The 27,261-nt window shown below is 38.1% G+C and overlaps 1 protein-coding gene across 1 annotated transcript in view; it reads left to right on the top strand.

Moving 5' to 3' along the window:
- LOC122792759 (phospholipid-transporting ATPase ABCA1-like) overlaps window positions 1-27,261 on the top strand; it is a 2,266,772-nt gene that overhangs the window by 1,319,117 nt on the left and 920,394 nt on the right. Inside the window, exon 27 of the mRNA XM_044060333.1 lies at window positions 2,255-2,394. Within this exon, the coding sequence (XP_043916268.1) occupies window positions 2,255-2,394 (140 nt within the window). The remainder of the gene's footprint in view (window positions 1-2,254; window positions 2,395-27,261) is intronic.

Here is a 27,261-nt window from a genome sequence, read left to right as displayed (position 1 = left end):
TTGGTTCTACAGTTCACCGATCATCCGTTCATGTTTTATCTGCTACCAACCCTTTCTGTGTGAATTCTGTCTGAAAACCAGTTTTATATCCACTGGGTTACATATGGATTAATATTTAGGTCAGTAAGCTTTTCAATAGTACCTGAGTGTGGAATAGCATCAAAAGCTTTAGTTTGATCTAGGCATGCTATGTGCATTAACTGGCCATTATCTAATGTCTTTGATATTCTTTCAACGAACTCCACAATACTCAATAGGCAAGAACTATTCTTCAAAGATGCAGCTAGACTGTGGTCGAGGCATGCAATGTCCCATTATAATATGGTCCGTGACCTTAGAAATAATGATTATAAGATTGATTAATGTAGAGTTCCTAAGGCCAGTGGTAGGAACACCCTTGTTAAAAGATACCATAATGGTCATTCTGTAAGGTTCAGATAGATGACCAGTAGGCATGCACTGCACAACCTTCCTTAGAGGAAACATGAGCAGGCTTATGCCTTGAGATTTCTCTCCTCCCCCATGCCAGCTACAATGGATGGCTGTGCCATTAGTCAAACTCTGGTCACCTGGGTTGAAATCAGGCTTGAACCAACTGTGCCAGTGAGCTGATGTGTTTCCTGAATGCAAATAATGCTTTTTTGAGATTTAAAACAAGCAAGTTACAAAAGTGTCTTTTTATATCTGTCCAAATGCATTAAGGTCTATGGTAATATATATGCTTTGAGTGGTATATCCTGATATGCATTGCTCTGGTTGGCATTTTTGCCATCAGTGTAACTGGATATGTGCATTAAATATCCTACTTTTGGTTATCTGTATATAACTATGTTACATACTGTGACAAAAGCTAGTGATATTCTGCTGACCTTAACTGGAGTAGACTCTGCAGGTTCCTAGATGCAGTATGCAGGCAGCTGATCCACATTTTCATGAGGTTCAGCACCCTCGCCACCATAACATGTTGAATTCTCCATTCTAATGCACCTTTCATACAATCATAGAATCACAGAGTCATAGAAAATGCAAAGCAACTTTGTACTGTGGACATTTACACCTTGCCAGTCCCCCCGCTTAGACTGTATCTCTTTTTTAAAGGAGCAACAGGTAGGTCATGCCAAGAGTAAATATGTGTACTCCCATCCAGTTATCAAATTCCTTTTTAGATGATGAATATGTGTTACATTGCTTAATTTGAAGTGAAAGTTTGTTCTAGAGCAGGGGTAAGCAAATCTGTCTATCCACCATGATTGTTTAATTGATGAAGCAGATTTAGATCTCTGATTCTTTTGTTAGTGGGACTGTTTGATTGGTGGAGATATGAGAGGTCTTGGACTACTGGAGCCATAAAAAGACAAGGCATAGATTACCCTAACAAGTTTACAAGACACTGAATAAGGAGACAGTGCTTCCAGCCTATCATGGTAGCACTTGCCTTTTAAGCCTGTGATTATTTTAGTTAGGAAGCTCTGGAATCTTTCCACTTGCTTAATATGCATTTTAAGGCATATCCCTAACTACTCTTCACCTTCTTTTTACTGAGGACACTGCTGCCAACCGTCTACTTGAGTTCAATCACTCAACCAGTTTGCTGTCTACCGAACTATGTAGGGGGTCAATTTGGAGCTAATTGAGGTCATTTATCTATCTAACTCTCTGTCTATCTATCTATCTATTTTTTTTTTATTATCATAATATAGTGGTAAGATAGACAGAGCATAAATATAAACATAGTGAATTTTTCTTTATTGATTTTATTTACTGTTTGTGAGCAGTAAGTCCTAACAGGATTATGGATTGTTTTGGAAATATTTATACTGATTTGGGTAATTTGGCCTTACCTCTAAGATAATCCCTTTTTCATTCTTACATTTTTTTTTTCAAAACTGAAATGGAAGCTTCAACATTCCTTTAGGCTAACACTATTGCAGGCATATAGGCCCTCAGATTAGTATCACTGTGAACAGATGCTTCTTTCCTGAATGATCAGAGATGTTTGATTTGGTTACGTGGTTGCCTGAGAATCAATACATATTTAAGAATCAAATAGAGATCTGAAAAATTTAAGTTGTTCACATCTTGTAACCTGAACCATTGCTTGTTTACAACTTATAACCTGAACCACTGCACCATACATTTAACTACTGCAGTATATTTCAGACTTTCTCCACTGACAGCCAGTAAACAGGTATAATAGTAAATGAAGTATACATATTAATTCTTAATTTTTTCTTCAAATTATTTTTAATTTCAGGTGAAGAAGATATAATTGACTGTGATGGAAAAGGTTCCTATACAATTACTGGATGGAAATTAATTCAAAGGCAATTTTCTGCTCTAGTGATCAAGAGATTCCATCATGCACGTAGAAGCAGGAAAGGATTTATTGCTCAGGTATGTTAAAACTAATATAACTTGCTAAGTTTTTCATGATTTGTTTCACTAATTATCATTTTTTTCTAAAAGGGTTTGTCCCATAGCCCTTCACCCTGCTGTGCTGGAGGGTCTGCTATCTGCAGCCTTGCATTGCTGGTAGGTCTCTCGTTCATTGTCTAGTTTAGGTTGAGGGGCTGACAAACAAACAAAAAAAAGTAGATAAAAACACATGCAAGAAGAAAGGCTTCTGGACCTGAGTTACAGGGTTCCACATCCCTAGCTAGAAAAGTGGGTTATATATGCCAGCGAACGCCCTGTGGACATGACCCAGTGTAACCTAAGATTAGCCAAAAACTGATATGTGGGGTGATCTTTTGAGTTTGTCTCCCTATGGAAATGTCAAGACTCAGACCGCAGAGTCTAAAAAGTCTGCCAAAAAAAGAGACTGAAAATACAGGAGAACAGTGAATATGAAACATAACTTTTCCCGTTTAACGTTGTCTTTTGTGGGGGAGGGGGGAGCTGACCTCTACCCCTTGAATTTATGTATACCAACTCCAAGATCGCCCTTCCTTGGAGAAACGAGAATACATATAGAAATGTTAGTCTTAGACTTAGTAAATGTAGGTCTGGATTTTCAGTCATTCACATCCACATTTTTAGACTGGGCAATCTGAATCCTGAAATATGAAATGGTCACCTTTGAACTTACCACTGCTAGGATGACGGATGGAGGTCAGGTGTTAAAGCAGCCAACTGACAGCTATGAGCAAGGTAGGTTCTGTCAGTTTAGACACGGGCAAAGGATACAACATTTAGTGAGATTTAACATGCTGTGTAGGAAGGATCATATGTCCAATGGATGAGTTCCAATTATATACAACTATATACATTTAAGGTTTGGTTACTTTCATTTTTTATCTTTACTCTTATATTGCATTTTGGTTTGTGTTAATCTTTTGTTCTTCTTGGAGTTTTAAGAGGTCTTGGCTAGGATCTGTTAGAAAATAATTATTTTGCAGACAGTGAATAAAATTCAGATAAAGATCGGGAGAAGATGAATAATAGCATTCCTCATTTAACTACAAGTATTTAGTGGCAGCTCTAGCTATAGTGTTGTGCAACTTTCAGATCTCTGCCTAAGTAATGCTGATCTCTCTGCATTTGGTGACTTTTGAGTTGCCTACCCCTACTATAAATCTAACATTGATCACGCCTTCCAGTCTCTTCTCATCAGCTCATTCTACTGGACTCGAAGAGATGAACTGGGAAGACCCCCCCCCCCCCCTTTAGACTATTAAACTTTAATTATCTTCTTTTTCCTACTTTCCCACTTATTAAAAATGCACTTTATTCAGCTGCTTTTACTGTATTTGTTTTCATTCCTATTTTATTTAGCTTTTTCTGCTGCACATTTTTAAAGTGTTCAATTGCATTTAATCTGCTGCATGCATTAATGATTGTTAGTAGCCTGATTACATTGCTAACTGTTATTCTAAGCCTCTTAGTTTTGAGTTTGTGGTCTACACTCTTGGGGCAGGAGAGGATAGCCTACACCCTTCTGAGCTGGGAATTGCTGGTATAAGTTGTGTGTGCCTTGATTTAATTGGATAGAGGCCTAGTTTGTTTAAAATTTGAATCTCTGTGCATGAGGCATTTGGTAACGTTTGGCAACCAAGCTACTTAAAATGAAGAAGAGTGTTGTTGGTTTCTGCTAAACTCTACAAAAGCTAAGACTTACATTAAAATATCCATTGTTTTGGCACTTGTTTTCACTGCATTAATTGAGTGTTTTTGTGTTGAATATCTAGAACTGCCTTAGAGCCACTTTAGTGAGAGAAAAGGGGACCTGAGTCATTTTCTGGTCCTGGATTGTATAAATGAAGGAAGAGTGTGCTGTTTTTGATTGGCTACAGGACCTGTTTTTTTTTGTTTTTTTTTTTAATCAAATCTCCTCTGCTATTTAAAGTGTTGCACTTGCACAACACTTGACTTATAACTTACGAGCAAGCTAAGATTTACATTACCATATCCACTATTTCAGAACTTGTTTTTCATATTGTTTTTGTCACAGCTGCATTCATTGAGTGTTCCGTGCTGAAGATATGAACTTTTTGAATTTTTTATAGCCTTTAATTAGAACTTCCGCTCTCTGCATAGCATTGCCTAGTAGTGAACTGTATAGATGCCAAGATATCTCACAGCTTTATTTCTCCTTGTAATCTGTGTAGGCACTGATGTCTCAAAGTGTACGTTTCCATTAAAATACTCTTACTGTCCAGATTTTTTTAACAATTAGAGCATCTAGCTTGTGCATAGCTGAGCCTTGCTCATCATGTTCCTTGTGTTATTGACCTATTCAATATTTACACTTCCCAAATTCCTCCCTAGTAGATCAGAAGCCATGCATATGCACTTCCCAATTCTCTGTGGTCAGTGCACTTCCCAACTCTCTCTGTGGTCAATCTGGTTGAGATGGGTATCCTAAAGCATTGTAGAAATTGCCTCATGTACCCTGACAATCCTCTTATTCTAAACAAAACAGATGTATGTGAGATGTGTGAATACACTTTAATGCTGGAGATAAAACTCTCTCATACAACCAAAACTAATCCTCTAGAGGTTGTCAGTGACAATCACATCACTCTTACTGCACAAGATAAAGACCCTTCACATAAAACAGCTTATGCTGATGCATTTACAGGTAGCCTTCATAAAGCAATAAGACCTCCTGCACAACAAAATTTAAAAAAAAAGAATCCTCAGCCATCTCGTAAAGACTCCATTAAAACACCACCCACAGCTACACATAGTAACACTGTATGAAATACCTCTGCTCCTAATCCCTTAAGGTAAACCAGTACACACCCAAATTTCCAGATCCTTGATGATTCCATAGTGAGGCGCACTGATGCCCCCCTCACCAGATTGAGTAAGGAGAGCATCGTGCTTAGCTGCCTTTCCAGGACTAGGATCCACCAAGTCACACCGGCACTCAGGTCACTGAACCACAGGTACCAGTATGACTCTGTCATAGTGCATATGGGTTCTAATCTCCCTTGACTACATGAAGTGAAACATGATTGAGCTCACTGATTATTTGTCTCAAGTGGGTGTGGGCCTAGCACTGAGCAGCATACTTCTTTCTCAATACATATTGCCATGTTACCAACAGAAAATGAATGATTTTAACAAATGACTTAACTTCTGGTATCAATCTAAGGGAGTACAATATTTGATGGCCTGGGGAGACATGTTTGATAGACCACACTGCTTTGCCCAGGATAGTCTACACGTATCCCCTCTAGGCTTTCAGATATTGGCAAAGACATTTTCCACCCCCATAGTGCCTTTTTTAGGCAATGCCAAATTGATAAACCTCCCGAATTAGCTGAACCTATAAAGAAATATCTGAAAGTGGTACTGCTCAATGCTAGAAGTCTTAACAAGAAACTCCACTCCCTGCAAGTGTTTCTCTTCCTAGAGAGTGCAAACATCTATGTATTAATGAAGGCATGGTTTAAAGTCACAGAGAATACCCCAGCAGTGCAAGGTTATAATGCCTTTCACACTTTTAGATCAGCTACTGCACAGGAAGGAACAAAATGTGAAGGAATCTCAGTCTATAGTAAAAACAACCTCACATCTGGACTAGTAAAGGTGTATGATCCACTGGAACTCATACATTTTAAACTCAGCATAAACAGGGTCTTGTACCATACCCTTGCAACTTATAGGTCCCCCTCAATGTCCCAGGAAACCTGTACTACCTGTATCAATGTACTAGAGTCCCTCATAATTGAACCTAATATAATTTTCATGGGGGATCTCAACTACCCCTCTATAGACTGAGAATCCTATACCACTTCTAATGCAAAAACTAAGCAATCCCTAAACTTTGTTAATACCAACATCCTGGAACAATTGATCCATTTTCCTACCAAGGGTACAAACATTCTTGACCTTGAACTCACAAACTACAAGGAATGATGTTCCTCACCCAATGTAATGTCCTCGCACATTAAATCACACCATAAGGCAGTATTGCTTAAAATAAAAATGAAATCCAGGAACCCAAAGAAACCATAAACCTTTAAGAACTATTCCAAAGCTAACCTCTTTCTACTAAGCAAATGTTTAGTTAAAGTAGAAGCAACCCCAAAGCCAATAAACAGCACAGCATATGTTGAGGTATTTACAATATCCCTGCGCAGCCATATTGATAGCTGTATAGAGTGAGCTGTGCCCACTCATATTAACAATAATACAAACTCAAAAGACAGGCCTCACTGGTGGAATAACAATATGAATTGTTTTTACAACAAAAGAAAAAATATCTTGGCCAAGCGTAGGTGGAACAAAGCCCAACATATAAAACACCCCTTGACTAATCTAAACAGGCAGCTAAGAGGGATAATTAATACTACAATGGCTACATTAGAAGAAAAATTGCTTTGCAGCAAAGGACAACCACAAAGCCTTCTACAGCTATGTCTGTAACCACAAGGGAAATAAACAACAATGTGCAGAACTTATTATAACTGGTATCACCCACACTGAACCAAAGGCCATTGCCATACTTCTCATTGACAAGTTCAACTCAAATTTCTTCCCACATTCTCCGACTGATAATCCAAAGGAAATACCACACACGACAATCTCCATAACCATTACTAGGGAATAGGTCTTCAATACACTTTCCAAGGCCAAAAACACTGCATCGATAACCTCCTTGGATGCTTACTGAATAGCATGAAACAGGACCTCTCTGTTCCACTTAAATCACTTTTCTGCTGGAGCCTACAGTCAGGTTTTGTGCCTAAGGAATGGAAAATGACTGCAAGCATTTCCCTGCATAAAGGAGGTCCAACCATTGATCAAGGTAACTACAAGCCCATAAGTCTAATCAGCCTCATATGTAAGGCAATGGAAAGAATCATCATGGACATGATAAATGAGGACATAGGCAACCTGCAAAAGCTTGACCCATCACAATTCATTTTTGCTAAAGAAAGATAATGCTTATTAAATCTGGTGGACATCTTTGAGAGGGTACCAAAGCAATGGATGATGGCAAGATTTTGCACACAGCTTACCTCAGCCTAGCCAAGGTTTTGTTACAATATCCCACAGGAAACCCTTTTATCACTCTCTGGATAGCCAACTGGCTCACTGATAGGACCCAGGAGATCAAAAGAGGTGGGGCACCTCCTCCAAGAGGCCAGTCACTAATGGAGTCCCCAGGGCTACATATTGGGCCCGCTCCTTTTTGGAATCTACTTCTCTGAAGTAGAAGCAAATGCTGAAGGTTTATGGGTGACTATGTTTGCAGATGATTACAAGCTGGGGGTTATCATCAACTTCTCTGCAAACTCTAGCATTCTTCAAGAAGGCCTATCTCTGACTAACAAATGGTGCCAAAGCATTGGTCTTAAACTCAGTGCTAATAAATGCATAATTGTACCCTTGGGAAGTCAATCACTCCAGGTAGTTACCATGTTAATAATACTATTCTAAGAGAAATCCTAGTTGTCAGGGATTTGGGTACACACGTAGACAGTAGCCTTCCCTTCAACCACCACATGACCACAGTGATGTGGAAATCCTTTTATGTTTTGCAACTTATAAGTAGGGGCATGGTATCTAGGTCCAAAGAGGTCATCATCCCACTGTACTTTGCCCTTATTAGACCAATCATAGAGTACAATGCTTCCTTCGCTATGTACCTGATCAGACATATGCAGAGCTGGAGTGACCTCAGAGGTTCATTACAAAAAGAGTACAAGGTGTAACAAGCCTGCCATATGTAGGGCACCTTAAAGCCCTTTCCCTCTACTCAGTCTCCTACACATTGCTACAGGGTGACCCATGCCTAGCTTACATGCACCCACAGACCACACTTTTACATATCTCTTGCATTTTTGTAAGTCAAACAGTACCAGAAATACAAGGTCAAAGGATCTGAATTTTGTATGTGACTTAAACAGAGCATACTGGAGAGACAGATATGTGTCCCAGAGATTGCCCATCGTATGGAACAATTTTCCCATCTACGTGAAGCTGAGTTTATCTATTACTCAATTTAAACACAACCTAGATCAGTGGGTGGGGAATAGGAAATTTACACCAGGCCTGACACCCATGTCCCTTATGGACTGAAGAGGTAGCTTATAAATGCCCAGCCCTCAAATCCTATATTGATACAGGACATCATTATTATTTTGTCAAAATGTGGCAAGGCTTAGAAAAGCCCCCCTGGTGTTTAGTCTAGTAACAATATAGAAATCTATGAATCTATGACTCAACTTTGCCTTTGGTATGAGTCCATAATCAGGCTTCTCAATCCAAGGTGGTATCTCTCTTATTGTAGAATACTTTTCAAGAGAAATCCAGGTAGGATACATGAATATTTATAAGTCTGAAGGTGAGAAGTTCAAAACTAGAGTCTTCCCAGCAAATTAGCATCACCTCAACTCTATTGTGAATCAGAGAATACAATCCTGGCATTTGTTTGTGACTTTGTACACCAATGAGTTGCACTTAGTATGCAGACATTTTTGGAGAAATTATGCACTGAGATGGAGATAGCATGAGCTGCTAACACCACAATATTTATGGCAAACTTTAGTACTCACATCAGAGAATAGAGTTACCTGGAGGGTCCTGTTGTAAAAAACATCTTCTTGAATTTGAACCTTAGTGGCGCATTGCTGGATATCTGTACTAGTCGTGGATTGTCCTCTCAAAAGTCTTTAATAGACTAAGTACATCATATGTTCAGAGTTTTTATTTATTTTTTTATTTACATTTGTTTACTGGGAAATTCCGACTGGACGCGGGTCCTTTTCCAGCAGATACCTGGGGAGAAAAGCTCCACATCATGTACATGATAAATAGACATGCAAAGTTGCAGCAATAGTAAACAACATTACAGGTTGTTGGCTTAATACAATAACAAGATATTGATTATCAACAGTATATACAGTAAATGTTGCAAGTTAAGATAGTGTCGTTGTTTATAATATTAGTAACAAAGTTGTCAGACAAGATTTTAAAGTATGTAAAGACAACTAGCTAATTCTGACACAGCTAGTGCCATTTACTGTGGAACTAGCACCATTTCACCACTCAGCCTTCATCAGAGAAGACACAAGGCATATACACATAGGAGGCCTAAATGAGTAGCAAAATTTCTTAGAAATGTCTGGTGGAGACTGTGTGATGCAAATTTATTTCCTAACTTTGTGAAGAATGTTATCATGTACTAAGTGAGACCACAGAAATCTGGTCTGAATGGTAAAAATTCAAACTTCAGTCAGTGAAATAGCAGCAAAGGTATGCATCCGAGTCTTGGTCAGTTTTTGATGTGATGATAAGCATAGGACATTATAAGAATTTAAAGGATGTATGATCTGTAATGACTGGAATGAATGAATGTCTTTATCTTTTAATTACCCAGAATTGTGCTGAACAGGTGCCAGTCTCTCCTTTATGTGCCAAATCTTCTTGTAACTTTCAGAATAAAAGTCTGCGTACACTGTAGTTCACTTAAGAATGGTTTATTATGTTCAGTGGAGGTAGATGTAAACACTATCTGAATCAAATCTTAGTGTCTCAAATAACAGTGCTGATAAACTGAAATGGACTGATTTTATAACGTCTGTAGCTTCTGTACTCATTACACTGTCTGTAGTTTCTGTACTCTGAATTATTAACTCAATATACTGTCCATAGTTTTTGTACTCAGAATTGGTTATTCATTATACTGTCTGTAGTTTCTGTACTCAGAATTGTTTCTTCTGCACTCAAGTCCTGAGTGTCTGTACTGAACCTCAGTAGACTGCACTGCTATGACTTTGTGTATCACTCCAAAATAACTTGACTTCTGTGTCTGAAGTAGCTCTCCTAATATTACCAAAACCCTGCAAGTTCCTTACAAGTTCCAAAAACCTCTTTAAACTTGGTTCCCAAGTTTAATACCATCTAAATAAGACCTGTTTGTACTCAATGTACTGCACATTCAGTTAGCACATTTTATTCTTATCAGCAATCTTGACTGAAGGCTATTCATTTGTACTGAAACTTTCCTTTCTTTTGCAACTTCTTGTAAGATATAAAATATAAAATGAAGATACAGACCTGCTTTACTGTGTCTGCATTTGTGGGTCTGTGCAAAGAGAATACTGTATTTATGTCTAACAAACTACATTTAAGTGAAAACTTGCAATCTATTGGTGGCCACTAGCAGTTAGACAAATTATCAGGCTCTCCTGATTTGTTTGAGATTTGCAAAAATTCCAGGGACTCTACCGCAACATTGATTTCTGAAGTGAAAATCTGTACATAGAAGGAATTGTGTAACTCGTGGAGAAAAGACTGCTAAGAGATACCAACAATATGCAGGCATACCATTTAGTATGTCAAGAGGGGAAGATGAGACCTTTTTTTACTGCATTTTCTCATGGTATGTTTTTGTTGACCACTATTGGAGAGGTCGTTGTAATGGTTATGAAGCATATAGAGGGACTTCAATGAAATCATCTTTCCTGATACTTCTAGAGAGTTATAATTCATTACTGTGTCTGAAATCACTTGGTCAAAGGCCTCAATAGTGATAAGCTTACTAGAATGAATGTGTCCTGGAAAGAGATGTTGAAGACAGTGAGAAGGATGGCTGTCATGTCAAATGAGCCTCTTCAGTGTCACATGGAGGGTGTGACAATGCCTGTGGCCTGGAAATTAGGGTGGTAGTCCCCACCTTTAATAAAATATGTTCCAGCTATAGGGAGATTACACTCCTTAATGCCATTGAAAAAGCTAAACCATTATACGGTAAATGACAATAGGCAACTGCTGAATCTCAGACTAAGACAGGCAACACAAATATGTATAAACTGAGGAACTGTTCAACAGATCTTTACTAGGCATTTGGGTCATCTGTATGACTATAAGAGACCATTTGTCCCATCATCCTGATTATCTCATTAAATTCTACAGATGACAGGCAATGGGGGTAGACAGCCTAGGCTATGAACTGTATTGCTTACGGTTTGGGAACAAAATAGCAGCTCCAGCAGCTCCAGTGCACTTTTGCCCAAAGCGTTTCACTGATAATTTTCAAGGCTACCATAATCCTCAAACTATCAGGGCTGCTCTAGCAACAGATGCCTACAGCACTAAGCTCATGCATGAGTGCGTTTCTCTCTACATGCCAAGCCTTATAGCTGCAGCTGCTATACTAGGCTGTTGAGCTAGCACTCACTACTGCCCCCTGCCTGCTGCTGCATGTTCTGGCCTCTACTGTACAGTAGTCATAAAGCAGCCTACATAGTCTTCTTCATCTTCAGAATGAGTAAGCCACTATCTGCCATTCACTTCCTTCTTCTACAGTCAACTCCGACAGCACCCAGGTTAATGACCAATCCAAAGTCATCTGGATAACAGTAAAGCCATATAATTGTCTCTATTAATGAACCGGTGATCTTTAGGCTTTTTCAGTTTTTTGGGGGGATTGCAGCAGTTTGCTAATATAGTTTACAGTTATATCTTGAACCCGAATTAGGTTTATAATCTGTTGCAGTGACATATGTATAGACTTCTGTGTAGTTAGGGAGACAAGGTTTAAAGACACAGTCAGTTTCTGTCACTGCAAGGCTGCAGTTCCTTCCACACATTTAGACCAGCTACTGCATGGGAAAGGGAAAAAGGTGAAGATGTCTCGATATTTATCAAAACAGTCACACATTAAGACTGGTCAAGCAGTTAGACCCACTTGAACTACTCCATGTCCAACTCACCATAAGCAAAGCACCATACAATGGCATTGTTACTGTTCCCCTTTATGACCCAGGACACCCATACTGCGTACCGAAATGTCTGCATTGAACCCAACAGTAAAATCCTAGATGACTTCAGCTACCCCACTATAAACTGGGAAACATACACAATATCCAGTGCACAGGCCCAGAGATTCCTAGACTTTGTCAACAACATCCATGATCTGGTCCTCACAAGCATGGGAAAACTTTGAACTCACTCCTGTGTTATACCCTCACTTACCAGGTCAGATCATAAAGCTGTCTTCTTTGAAACCAGAATACAACCAGTCACCACATCCAACCCTAGTATGTTTAGAAATTATACCAAAGCAAACCATCAGCTTCTGAATGACAGCCTGGCACAATTTCAAGCTCCACCTCAAACTGCATAAATACAATTGCATATGCAGAGTTGCTCATAGAAACCCCATACCACCATATGAATGACTGCATTTAAGCAGCTGTAACCACATGAAATAAGACTAACTCAAAGAACAAACCATGCTAGCAGAATCCCAATATCAAAAAATTATATAACTAAAGAAAGAAAATCATGGCCAAAACTAAGAAGAGCAATGACCAGAAAGGCAAAAAAATCCTCATCAAACTAAATAAGGAACTCAGGAGTCTTATTAAATCCAGCAAAGCCAAACTTGAGGTAAAGACAGCATTACAGGCAAAGGTCAACCATTAGGCCTTCTTCAGGTGTGTACAAAACCTCAAAGGTAACACACAACGGTGTGTTGACCTGTAAATGGAATAACTTATATGGATTCTGAGGATATAGCAAACCTACTAGTTGACAAATTTAGCTCCAGTTTCACCTCAGTGTCCTCCCCTAGACACCACCCAAGAGGTACCCCCGAGCATAACTCCCTCAACTATAACTTAGCAAACAAGTCCTCAATGCAATCTTCAGACTAAAACATACTGCATTAATGTACCCAGATAACATCCCAGGTTGCCTCCTGAATCATATGATACATGCTGTATCTGGCCCATTATGTTCCTTGTTTAAACTTAGTCTTCAAACTAGCTTCATGCTTAGCGAGTGGGGGAATGCAATGGTTGTTACTCTGCACTACGGTTGACCATCTACTAACCTGGGTAATTAATAACTTATAAGTCTGACTGGTCTCATATGTAAGGCCATGGAAAGAATTGTCATGGATATTATAAATAAAGGCATAGGAAATATTCTGCTACTGGATCCAACACAGTCAGGATTTGTCAAGGGCAGATCATGCCTACTCAACCTGGTAGACTTCTTCGAGAAAATCACCAAAGCTGTGGACGAGGGCAAAATAGTACACAGTGCCTCCCTTGACCTGACCAAGGCATTTACCACTATTCTTCATTCTGGTGTTGTCGACAAACTCATCAAACTAAGAATAAAACCTAATGTCACCATTAGAGAGCCAGCTGACTCACAGATACAACACAATAAATCAGGATAGGGGACTCTACCTACACAAAAAGGCCAGTCTCCGACAGAGTCCCTCAGGATTCAGTGCTGTGACCAGTCCCTTTTGGTCTCTACTTTTCTAATGGCCTGGTTGACCATGTTTTCAGGTCATTTTAAGCATGGCATGATTATGTAGTCCTTCAACAGCACTAATATTCTCCAAGAGGGCTTGTCGCAAACTAATACCTGGTGCCAGAGCCATGATCTAAAATGAAATGCCAAAAAGATGCATAATTCTATCTTTTGGAAAGTTGGCCTCCCCTTGGAATTACCACATAGAAAATACACCCTTAATAGTAGACTCAGTGGTTCTGGATGTGGGAACATATGTAGATAGTGACCTGGCCTTTGTCGAGCATGTGTCATCTTTTATAAGGAAATAATTCCATATTGCACAGCTCATTATCAAAGGTATGGGTATGGTATCCAGATCCAAAGATGTCATCATCCTGCTATATTCAGCCCTCGTTAGACCAGTTATAGAGTACAGTGCTCCTTTTGGTAGGTACCTGACCAGACATAAGCAATAACTGGAACACCCAGAGAGGTTCTTTACAAAAAGAATACAAAGCCTAAAACCACATGGTATATGTAGACAGTCTCAAAGCCTTATCTTTATACTCACTCTCCTACAATGTACTAAGAGGTGATGTGTGCCTCATTTATAAGGCATCGTCTGATCCAGTACTCTGGGACTTGCTGCATATCAACAAGTCTAAAAGCATTTGAAGCACCCAATCCAAGGACCTAAATCTCATTTGTAGCATAAATAGAACATGGTGGAGGGACAGATATGTTTATTTTTATTTATTTTTGTGTGTCATTTATTAACAGGGTTAGTCTAACTGGGCAGCAGAGCCCTTTTGCAGCACAGACTGAGAAAAGCTCCACAGATAAACAAATACAAACACAAAACATCATACAATAGTAACATACAAGTGTATATACATAGGAGAAACAGAATACAACTTATAAATGAATATGTGAAAATACGAGTAATATTGAGGGTTTAAACAGCCATAGTACATATTAAGTATATAAAATATATAATATAAAAAGTTAGATTCTATCTAACAATTGCCATCAGAGAGAAATTCAAGGTTGGTAGAATATCATAAAGACCTTAAATGAGTACTGGTGGTGAAGTGTGACTGCTGAGAGGGAAAGGAGAAGAGGAGAGGGGGAGAAGTTTAGGTGAAAGTCGGACAAGAACAGGTCCAGGAATTAGTAAATAAGTCCTTTAGAAGTTTTTTGAAGTTAAGGAAGTTGCCGTTTATTCTTAGAGAAAGGGGAAGTTTGTTCCAGGCACTGGCGACAGAGTCACTGTATATGTGTCTCAGAGACTGCCTTTGCTTTGGAACAGGTTTCCCATCCGTGTAAAGCACAGGTCATCGCTTATCCTATTCACATGTAAGGTGGACCAGTGGATGAAAAATCCAAAATTTACCCCCGGACTTGCGCCTATTCTCCTGTTGTACAGAGACAGTTTATAAATGCTGTGCTATATAACTACAACTATATGTCGCTGGGTAGCTTATCTTGTCATTTATATATGACTAGGCTAGCCCAGTAATCATCAATGAACTTATAAACTGTCAGAGGTTCTGTGGCACACAGAGCATCAAGACTGCTATTGCAGTGGTCCAGCTGTGCTGGGGTGAAGGAAGCAGCCATCTCAAGATGCAAAATGCTAGTGGAATATTTGGCAAATGCTGATCAGTCTTTAGTGCATTAATGTCATTCATAAATAAAAGCTGATAGTGCATTTGTAGCTAGAACTACAACAGTTTAGCACTCAGTGGGAGACATAAATTGTATATATCAGTAGCTTGCTACAAATGTGCACTAATATTTATAAGGAAAAAGGCGCCTTTTGTTTTGTCCTGAAATTTGAGGAGAGGACCTATTTTTGGTTTTGTTTTGATTGTTCCTCAACTTAAAGTTGAAAGTAAAGGAGGGTTTGCTAGATTGAGGGACAACACTGAGCACTAGAATAGCTAGGAAAACTCTGTGCTTTTCTATGTAGTCTAGGCTGTTGAGGTCCTGTAAGAACATAATGGGAGATATGACTGCATTCTTGGCTTTAAGGCAAATTTGTTCTAGGTGGGCTTCTTTTCATGGCAGTGACAAAGCTTGTTAGCACTGTTTGTGATTTTCAAACCAGACTCTCAAGATGTGACTAAGGTTGTTGGGAAGACATTAATTCTGGAGATGTACAAGTGGCATGTACTTCGTCTGAAGATAGCATTGCCCCTATGCTCTCATTTGGCCATATTTGCCAAAATCCACTACAGTGCTTGTGGACTTTGTCTAAAGCTGCTGGGATAATAATTGATCCCCTCAAAAATCTGATACCATGGTGCTCTGCCTAAAACAATTGATTTTTCTTTCAAAAAAGGTTATAGCATCTCCCACTTAGTTGAAGAGATTAAGGACTCTGAGACCTTATTCATAAGTGACAGCCACTAAGAGTATGCCAAGCAGTTGAGGATAGCGGCTGCATTCATTTGAGACCTGAAGCAACATTGGGGGTAAAACAGGTTTCAGAGTTATGAGTTGAAGATCTTATTTTACTGGTTGGCCTGCATCATCATCCTCGTCTATGGTCACACTTCATTGTGATGTATGAAAAGAATGAGATTCTCGGTAAACCTGTTATTCTACCAACTTTCTAAGTTTTTAAGAACAATATTTAAACATTGTCCTGATTTTTGTGTCTTTGTCTCCCCATTATTTATGGCTTTTAACCAGATTTCTTGTTCTGAAAGGTTGAGAGTTATGGTGGACATACCAGTTCTCTGCTAGGTCACCTAACTTACTTTCTGTGGCAGATCAACAGATGAGTTTGGTATCCTGTCCTGCCTCAGAGTAGAGCCACTTCTTCTAATGAACTATAATGGCTACCTTAAGATGGCTCACACATAGGTTCATAGGTAGGTTCATAGGTAGGTACTAGGCTATCTGCCCAAGGACCTATGTAAGCCTAGCCAACAAGGTTCCCTGGCTTTTGCCAGCCAAGAAAGTTATTTTCCTGTGCCCCTGTCGAGCAGAGCCACAGAAGTGATCCCCGGGGTGTATTTCCTATTTCCCATCCACTCGTCAAGATTTTTCTTGAAGAGTGCTAATGAGGAACTCTGCTTGACACAGATATGCAGCTTGTTCCAGAGTATGGAAAGTCTCTGGGACAGGAATCTATCCCTCCAGCATGTTCTGTTTATTGTGGTGACAAGGTTTAGGTCCCTAGAGCATGTATCTCGGAAGGATTGGGATTTCTTTAGGTGTAGCATGTCCAACAGCTATGGGTTTGACATAGCTTTGTATGTTAGGCAGAGATTGCCTCAGAATAGGCTATATGCTACAGAGTAAAGCTGCAGTTTTTTGAGATGATAAGCGTATGGCATCTGTTTGAGTCACGTAATCCTCTTTCATAGATAGGTTCATAGATTAGTACTAAGCTAATTGCCCTTGCGAGCCATTTTAAGCCTAGCCAATTATCCCTTGTGAGACTCAAACCCTGCACCTTGTGTTTGCAAGGCAAGCACCTTAACCAGTAAGCCACCCTCCCTAATTCTGTGCCCTTTCCAGCTGTTACAGATTTCTTGTGAGGTATATTCCAAAAGGGGCTTTGTACTCAATAATGGGTCTAATGAGAGCCGAGTAGAGGGGAGCAATGACCTCTTTTTTCTGGATGAGAACCCTTTCATGATGAAGTGTGCCACATAGAAGGATTTCCTGACTACTGTGGTGATGTGATTATCAAAGGAGAGACTATTATCCACCTGAGTCCCAAGGTCTCTTATCACACCTTTGGCATTACATGGACTGCAGCCTATGTGGTAGCTCATGGTTACAGAGTTTTTTCCAAAGGGAATGACAATGCACTTTTTGGCATTGAGCTTGAGGCCATGGCTCTGACACCAGGCTCCTGTCTTAGTGAGCCTCTTCTGTAGGATGTCCACGTCATTTGGGGACTCAGCTATGCACCTAATTTGCAGTCATCTGCGAACTTTGTCAGCCAGATGTCCTCTATGTTAGCCTCTACTTCAGGGAAGTAGATACCAAACAGGAGTGGCTCCAGCACTGAGCCCTGTGGTACTCAACTTGTCATTGGTTTGAAGTCAGATTTGGAGTCTGCAACTTTTACAGTGTGGGTTCTTTCAGTGAGCCAGTTGGTGACACATCTTGTGATGTATGGATTTATATCCATTTTAGTGAGTTTATTTATAATTCTAGAATGGGGGATGGTGTTGAAAGCCTTGGCGAGGTCCTGACAGGCTGTGTGAACTGCCTTAGCCTCGTCTATGGCTTTGGTGACTTTTTCAAAGAAGTCAAGTCTGGTTCAGAAGGCATGATCTGCCTTTCACAAACCCGAACTGGGAGCGGTCTAGAGTTTGGAGATTGCCAATGTCTTTGTTTATGAGTTCCATGATGATACATATGTTCCATGGCCTTGCAGACCAGGCTTGTCAGGCTAATAGGGCAATAGTTTCCGAGGTCTGTGGTGGCTCCCCCTTTGTGGAGTGGTATTAACTGTTGCTGTGCACCATTCAGTGGGTACAAAGCCTGATGTGAGGCTATGACTGAACATGGAGCTTAGGTGGGGCGGCCAGTTCATTCTGAAGTTTGTGTAGAACACAGCCTGGGATGTTGTCCGCTACCATGGATGGTGTGTTCTTGGCTTTGGAGAGTGCAGTTTTTACCTGTGCAGTTGTGGATGCAGGGGCTCCACAATCTTCCGGTATAGATACAGGCCCTTTAGGGGGTGGGAGGGGGTTAAAGTTAGCACTGAACCTATCAGTTGGTTCTGTGATTTTCATGCCATTGTGCTGTAACTAGGAGTACATCTGGGTGTTACCATTGAGATTCTTAACATAGCTATAGAATGCTTTGTGGTTGTCCTTGGATTCAGTAGCAATCTTGTTTTTATAGCTAACTTTGGAGGATTTTATGAGGGATCTCAGCTTCTTACTGAGGCTGAGCAGGGAGCTCCTCCACTCATGGGTTTTTACTCTCTTTTGCAACAGTTTCTTCATTCTGTTGTAGAGTTTGTTTATAGATGGGGACCACCAGATTGGCTTCCTTTTTTTTGGATGATAGCATCTTGGTTCTACTGGGGATAGCATGATCCATGCCCTTTTGTAAGTGCTTATAGAGTGCATTTGTGTAGGACTCAGCGGTCATAACTATACTGTCCATCTATGGTGATTAGCTTATAGTCAGATCTGACCAACGAGGAGTTGACTTCAGATGTGGAACATCGGTCACTCATGTTGGTAATGACTAGGTCTAGGATATTGTTGCCTCTGGTGGGGATGTGGATCCAGGGCATTAGAATTTGTGAATTCTAGAAAATGTTGAGTGAAGGAGTTGGTACATGAGTAGTTTTCCCAGTTAATGGTGGGGTAGTTGAAATTGCCCATTATTAGGGTGTTTGGCTGAACTTTAATATTTTACAGTATATCAAGAAATCAGGAGTGGAAATCCTGGGGCATGGTGGGGATCTGTAGCAAGCTACAATTTGCATTGCAGTTTTGCCCAGAGTTAGTTGCACTTGGATAATTTTGGATGCACTATGTTGGGCAGCTAACCTGGATGTGTGGACATCCTTAATGAATATGGACACACCTCTGCCTTTGGTGTTCTGGTCCAGGTTAGATAGCCAAAAGGTATGATATGAGTTACAGCCTGGTAATGCAGGGGTGCTCTCTGGAGCCTTGAACTAGGTCTCAGTCACTGCACAGATATCGCTGTTCTCCATTTTAAGGAGTGCCTCGAGTGAGTGCATTTTGAGGTTTAGACTTCTAGCATTGAGTAGCATTACCCTCAGTTTTTGCTTGCCTGTACCTGTTATGGTAGTGGGCTTGTTATTTGAACTTTGCCTAGAAAAGGCACAATAGGGGTGGTAAGATCCTTTGCCAGTTTTCAGAATCCCAGGGATGAATGGTGCAGGCCATCTCTGGCAAAGCATCCTGGCTTGTCAACCATGTCGTCCCAGGCAGACAGATATGACACCAGAAGCTTAGCGAATTGTTGAAGTCAATCATTTTGTCCTTGTACTGCGGTATCATTCTGAGCGAAGGTAGGATACTACTCAGGGCTAGGGTCATACCTGCCTTGATTACAAGATCAGAGAACTCTTCCATGTCTCTTTTTATGTAGTCCCGGGAGGTACTTCTCAGGTCATTCACACCAACATGGACAATGACAGAGTCATATTTGTACTTGTTGTGTAGTGACCCGAGTGTGTGGGTTATGTGGCAGATCCTGGCACCCGATAGGCAGCTAACAGTAACCTTCTCTTTGTTTAGTCTGGTGAGTGGAACACCAGTGTGCCTGACTATAGAGTCTCCTATGACTAATGTGTTGGGTACGAGGTTTTGGCATATGGGCTGTGGTTGAGCAGCACACTGAGCTTGTGGGTTATGTGTCTTTTGGGTTGTGTTGAGGGGTGGAGGTTGCCTGCATTTCTGCTTTGGAGGTCTCTATTTCTTGGGCATATTATTATTGCGAGCCTCTGAGAATGTTTTTTTGTTTCTATATGGGGTTTTGTTGGTACAGGTTTAGTGAGACTATGTGATGAGTGTGGTGCGGTGCAAGCGTTAACCTTCTCCTCTTGACTGAGTTGGAGATAGCTTTGTCTCCAGTTTGGCTAGATAAGTGCATCTCTCACAGGTTGTAGTGTTGGGTGGTAAGAGGAGAGGGTTGTCTGTGTACATGAGGCAATTTCTACATTGCCTCAAGATGCCCAGATTCATCAGACAGACAGGAGAGAACACTGGGAGCTGACCCTTAGACACGCCTGAATAAAAAACTATTTTCCTCTAGATAAGTGAGGAAAGTGAGTACAAGAGCTGTTTTTCTCTAAGTAAGTTAGAAAAGTAAGTACAAAAGCTGTTTTCCTCTAGGTAATGAGGAAGGTTGAGTGCTGTAGTAATTTGTAGCTATTTAGTGCATACAACAAGTTCTGAGCAACTACTGAGCTCGAAGAAGCAGATTCAAGTGCTAAAACTAAGAAACTGGCTTGTTCTAAGGGAAAAATTGAAGAGCAGACTTTATGGTGCCAGGAATAGTTTAACCCTAGTTAAACAGCGCTGAGCGATGTGCAAAACCGTGCAAACATGGATTTTTAAACAGAAAGATGAAAGGGATAGAAATAGCCCAAAATGGCCAACAAAACTACAGTTTCTGAGCTGAAACCATTCATCCAGTAACAGATAGGCTGTTCCAAAGCTCACCATTCTCACTGATGAACAGAGAAGCTGTCCTCTATCTTAGAAAGGTCTGGGCAATGCAGGAACTTACAAACAGGCTGGAATTCAACAAAATCTGAAAACTGGACTTTACTAATTCTAGAAAGGCGGGGAACGAGTAGAGGGATAGGATTTTTTTTTTCTTTTTTTTTTAAGTTAAAGCAAATACAGCAAGAAAAACACTTTTAACACAGAAAATAGGGTATCACACTTGAGTGTGTAGCCCTTTACAGTTAAACAGATGAAAAAACACTTAAAAAATGAAAATTTAAAGTGCAAACAGTATTAGGTTTCAAAAACAGTTCAGATAAGTAACAAAGTTAATAAAAAAGTGGTTGGAATAAAGCGGCTAGCAAAAACAAGCAATAAAAAGCAAAACAGGCGTACTTAATCCACTCAAAGTCTCCTTTTCTCTCTATGCTGCTGTAGGACTCTGCAGTATACCCAGGCAGGCTTTTGCTGAGGTAATACAAGTGTAAAAACTGTGCAAACACTGATTTTTAAACAGAAAGATGAAAGGGATAGAAATAGCCCAAAATGGCCAATGAAACTACAGTTTCTGAGCTGAAACCTCTCCTCCAGCGACAGATAGGCTGTTTCAAAGCTCACCACTCTTACTGATGAACAGAGAAGTTGTCCTCTATCTTAGAAAGGTCTGGACAACACAGGAACTTACAAACAGCCCAGAATTCAGCAAAATCTGAAAACCGGACTTTACTAATTCTAGAAAGGTGGGAAACAAGTAGAGGGATAGGATGTTTTTTTTGTTTGCTTTTTTAAGTTAAATCAAATACAGCAATAAAAACACTTCTTTTTTTTTTCCAAAATCTCTTTATTCAATTTTCTTTTTTCAAATAATAACAACAATACGGTAAATCAAAAACACAAATAAACAATACAAATACCTATCTAAAGAAAACAGACAACAATCTCTTTCCGAGAAAATTATACTTATATATATATATATATATTTATATATATATATATATATATATATATATATATATATATATATACACACACACACACACACACACACACACACACACACACACACACACACACACACACAGTATATGCACAAGAAGTCACTATATCGTCAAGTAAAGTATGAGAATTCTTATGTTCATTTGGTCTCATAAGGGATAGTTAGAATGGGGATAGTCTATATATAAAGTAAAAATGGAAATTTAACCATTTATTTGTATGTTTAGGGAAAATATCTAGTTACACATATACTAAGAAAAGGGAGAAGATGCAAGAAAGACTGGTTATACTACATTACTTTCTTATTTAAAGGTTAGCTTTTCATGACAAATTTTATTCGTCAAGAATTATATCTAGCAAGTAACCCCAATATTTTTGGTAATAGCGCTTGTTTTTTGTTTTTGAATAAATTAATTTGTGAGATGAAATATATTTGATAGCAAGATTGCTAAACTTTTCCCATGTAATTGGTGACATGACATTCCAATTCTTTGTAATAAAGAATTTAATAAGGGCACACATCGTAATAAAGACATGTTTTAATATTTTTGGGAGTTGATTGATATTAATGTACAATATAGCTGTCTCCCAAGTAAGGGTTGATTTTTCATTTCCCATCTTCTCTAATCTTACTCTCAAGGAACACCATAAGTTGTGTATCTTAGTACAGTTTCACATGACATGTAAAATATCAGCTATTTGATCCGGACAATGGGGACATATAGGCGAAAAGTTAGGATTGCATTTATTTAATTTAGATAAGGTATAATATAGATTGTTATTTACCATAACTTGTGTATATAACAGCTTCTTGAAAGGAATGAATTTGATTGTATTTTCAATGGCTAGTTTCTTATTTTCTTCAGTCAGTGATTGAATTTTCATTTGCCACTAGTTTGAAAATAATAAAGAATTCTGATGTTTTGCACTCATTACAATTTTATAAGTCCTAGAAATTGTTTTCCCTTTAATCGCAAGATTTTCAAGTATTAATTTAACTAAATCTATGTTCTGTAAATCATTGTATATTTGTGAGAATTTAGCATTTTCAAGATGATGAAGTTGGTTAAGGATAATACTATATTTCATAGGAAGTTTGAGTTCAAGTCTCATTTGCCCCGTGTTAGAGTCTTTCCATTGGTATATATCCCATACTGTGTAGTCTTTTATCAGGGGGTAGTTTTTTAGATTTACTGGTTTATTATTTATTAGTAAATTAGGATTTAGATGTAACAGTTGTATAAGGGCAAAAGCGTCAGCTAATTGCAATGATTTAAATAGTTTCTGTGTTGAAAGAATCATGTTTTTAATTAGTGGGTGTAAATTCTTCGTGTATATGCTAGCCTGGTTTAAATTCAAGAACGGTAAGGATTTGATATTACAACCAAGGGATTTCAACTGTTCATACCAGATTTTCGTCCACTGGGGTGTCCAAGTATTTATATATGAGTCATAGTTTATTATTTGTATTAGTCTGTATACAGTAATTATACTACAGTAAAGCTTAAAATCAGGTAACCCCAATCCCCCCTTATCTTTGGCGAGTACAAGTTTTGCAAATTTAATTCTGGTAGATTTGGGATACCATAAGAATCTTGATATAGCTTTTTCCATGGCAAGGAAGAAGTTTTGGGGAATATTTGAAAAGGTAGCATTTAATTGAAAGAGTATTCTTGGTAGAAAATTCATCTTGACAACACTAGCTTTTGACAGTCGAGACATATTAATGTTCTTCCATCTATCCATATAGTTTTGAATACTAGTCCATGTAGTTAGTAGGTTATTGTTTATAATATCTTTGAAGTCTGAAGTAAAAACTATTCCTAGATATTTTATCTGGTAGTTTATTTTGATCTCACTCATAGGAAAGTACAATTATTTATACCCTATAGGATTGAGGGGAAATATGTGTGACTTGTTTAAATTTAAATTATAATTTGAAACTACCGAGAACTCATCAATAACTAAGTATTTTTGGGAGGTCAGTAGTGGGGAGTTGGAAGTATATATTTAAGTCATCAGCAAAGGCCGAGTGTATGAGATTTGTATTGTGGATTCTGGGAATATGATGAAAGGTTTTTTGTGAAATAAACAGAAGGAGAGGTTCTAGATAAAGATTAAATAGGTATGGCGAAAGAGGACATCATTGTCTTGTACCATTGGATAAGAGTATAGGGTTAGTTATAAGTTTATTTACCTGTATAGTGGTAGAAGCTTTCTGATACAGAACCTGGATCATTTTAATGAATTCTTCAGGAAAACCATATAAAGGCAGTATATTAAAGTGAAAGTGTAAGTTTACTCTATCAAAAGCATTAGTTGCATCTACTGTAAGGACATATCTGGGGCATTTATCCCTATTAAGTACTCTTACAATGGTATCTAAAAGGAGGGTGTTGTCACTTGTTTGCCTGTTTGTCATAAAGCCCATTTGTTGTTGGGAAATAATAGAGGGGAGTATATTCTTAAGTCTATTTGCTATAACAATGGCTAATATCTTAAGATCAGTGTTTATGAGGGCTATTGGTCTATAATTTGCTGGATCTGTTGGGTCAGAATGCGTTTTAGGAATCAACACTGCTTTGGAGTTATTTAAGTATTTGTCTGTTATACCATATTGTATTATATAGTTGAAAACTTTTAATAACACTTTGGAGATAGATTCCATGAATAACGTATAAAAATCCGATGTGTATCCATCAGGTCCAGGGGATTTACCTAATTGTAGTTTGTTTATTGCAGCTTTTATCTCTTTTAAATGTAACAGTGATTTTAAGAGTTTCCTTTGATCTTCTGTAATTTGCGGAAAGTTTATATTATGTATAAAATCCTCAAATCTGTCTGTAGATGATGATAAGAGTATATTGTATAATTTCTTATAAATATCTTCAAAAGCGTCCACTATATCTTGATCTTTATATTTCACCTGTCCTTCATATTTTATTTCTTTGATCCTAGGAGGTCCACTTTTTATGTTAATTAGTCTAGCTAGGAATTTTGATGGTGTTTGAGCCCATTCTGAATATTGATATATTGACCTTAATTCTAAGAAGGAGATGTTTTCTAAATAGTGTTTGTGTAATTGTTTTTGCCAATCAATTATTTTTTCCTCAAGTTCTTTAGAATATTTTTTCCTGAAGTTCTAGTTCAGCAGTGTTTATTTGACACTCTAGTTCATTCTTAAGATTGTTATACTTTTGTTTGAGCCATGCAGATTTTTGAATAATAATACCCCTGATGACCGCCTTGGTAGCCGCCCATTGTACGTCATATGGAATTTGATCGGATATAAAATCATTTTGAAGTTGGGCTAGCACATTCTGAATTTTTTGTGTAGTTTCTTTGTTTTGTATAATTTTAGGATTTAACGTCCAGGTATTGAAGTAGGAAATATTTTGTTTATGAGCTTGAAAGTTTATTAAAAGTCTAATTTTGGAATGATCTGAAAGAGTTCTAGGTGATACAGCATAATTTATTTCGTTAGAAAGGAAAGCAAGAGAAATTAGAAAAGCATCTATCCTGGATCAAGTTTTATGAGTGGCTGAAAAGAAAGTGAATCTTGATATTGTTTTAACATACTGAAATTTAACATAAGGGTCAACTAGTTCAAATGTATTTTGTAATTCTTCAAGTGCTGTAGTGGTAGATTGTGACTGTCTGTTTTTATTATACAATCTATCCTTATCTAGATTTAGTAAAGCATTCCAGTCCCCACCTACAATAAATAGATGATTTGGGTATTTGACTAATATATTAAAGATTTTATAAATGAAGAGCTGTTGATTTGAGCAGGGGCTATATATATTAAGAAAGAGTAATGGTTTGTTCAAAGTATGATATTCAGTCGTAAATAAAACCCATCTTTCCTTTGAGTCAGCTTCATAGGAAGTAATCTCTCTTTGGAAGGATTTATTTACTATAATGGCCACTCCCCTGGACAAAGAACTATAATTTGCAGCAACTATTATTTTAACCCATTTTCTTTTTCTTTCCCTAACCCAAAGTTGGTCATCTAAGTCAGTTTCTTGCAAGAAAGTTATATCAGCCTTAGTTTGGTATGTGAGGTGCATGATTAAATTTCTTTTCTTTTTATCTACCATCCCTTTAACATTCCAAGAGTCTATGGTTATCATTTTTTATTAATATTGTTGAAGTTTCTCATTAGTTGATACACAAAAATACAGTTATAAACTTTGTCTGTTAGTGTATTTATCTTAAGAATAAATGTTGTGACTTCTACACTCCTAAACTCTAAATAGGTACCTAACCACCCATCCCTCTGTATTAGTAAATGTGCATGAGTTAAGAAACTAAAAGAGACTATTATTTTTAGCAACAAGGAGTAAATATTTATCAGAGGGATGTCAATAATACCCATACTGTTCCCAATGCGAACAGTCATCAGCTAACAGACTGTGCCCATCCTGCTACTTTTATCATTTATATACTGGATATTCATTTTCATACTTCTTAAAATATTATATTAATTGTACCCTTAGATATTATATAGAGAGAAAAGGAAAAGTAGCTTTTATAAAAAGTTTTGTAGTAACAGCAACATATTATAATTCTTAACATTTCAAGAGTTATTAAAGAGTTAACAAAACAATATTTTCAAAAACCAAGTACAATATATGTATATTTAAAGAAGGCATCATTTTAAAAATTCAGCAACATTTGCATTATTCTTGCTAACAGCAACTAGCTGTGGTTCTTTAAAATGCATTGGAAACCATACAAGCAATCATTGTGAACTCATATTATTAATTAACCAGTGTCATCGACTGGACAAACAGGGGGAAAAAAAAGGAAAATGTCTTTCGACCTTGCTCATAGACACCTTTAAAGGTAACTCAATGGTTATGCCAGTAGAATAATGATTATACATTTTAAACATTTAAAGAAGGCAGCACTTTAAAATTCAACAACATTTGCCTTATTCTTACTAACAGCAACTAACTGTGGTTCTTTAAAATGTATTGGAACTTCATTTAACATTGCACTGTCAAAAGCCATATAAACACATCATTATTATGTGTTAATAATTAACCAGTGCCATCAACTGGACAAACAGAGAGGAAGAAAAAAAAAAGAGAAATGTTTTTGTACCTTGCTTATAGACATACTTAAAAGCAACTAAATGATTATGCCAGTAGAATAATGAGTATACATTTTAACTGAAACTACTAATGTCTAATATTTGCACTACTTAAACTGTTATATTAAAGGTTATATCCCATTTTTAAATGTAATTTAACACGTCTTTTTTGTAAGCTGTAAATGCACTTTAAAGTAATTTCTCTATGCAGACAGTGTTAGGTAGCTTTGTAACTTTTAAATGTAAAGGCAGTTACTAAAAGACAGT

Source organism: Protopterus annectens, chromosome 2.part0 (genome assembly GCF_019279795.1).
Source record: "Protopterus annectens isolate FY-2018-M chromosome 2.part0, PAN1.0, whole genome shotgun sequence".
NCBI classification, from domain to species: domain Eukaryota; kingdom Metazoa; phylum Chordata; order Ceratodontiformes; family Protopteridae; genus Protopterus; species Protopterus annectens.
This window is presented reverse-complemented; position numbering and strand designations above follow the sequence as displayed.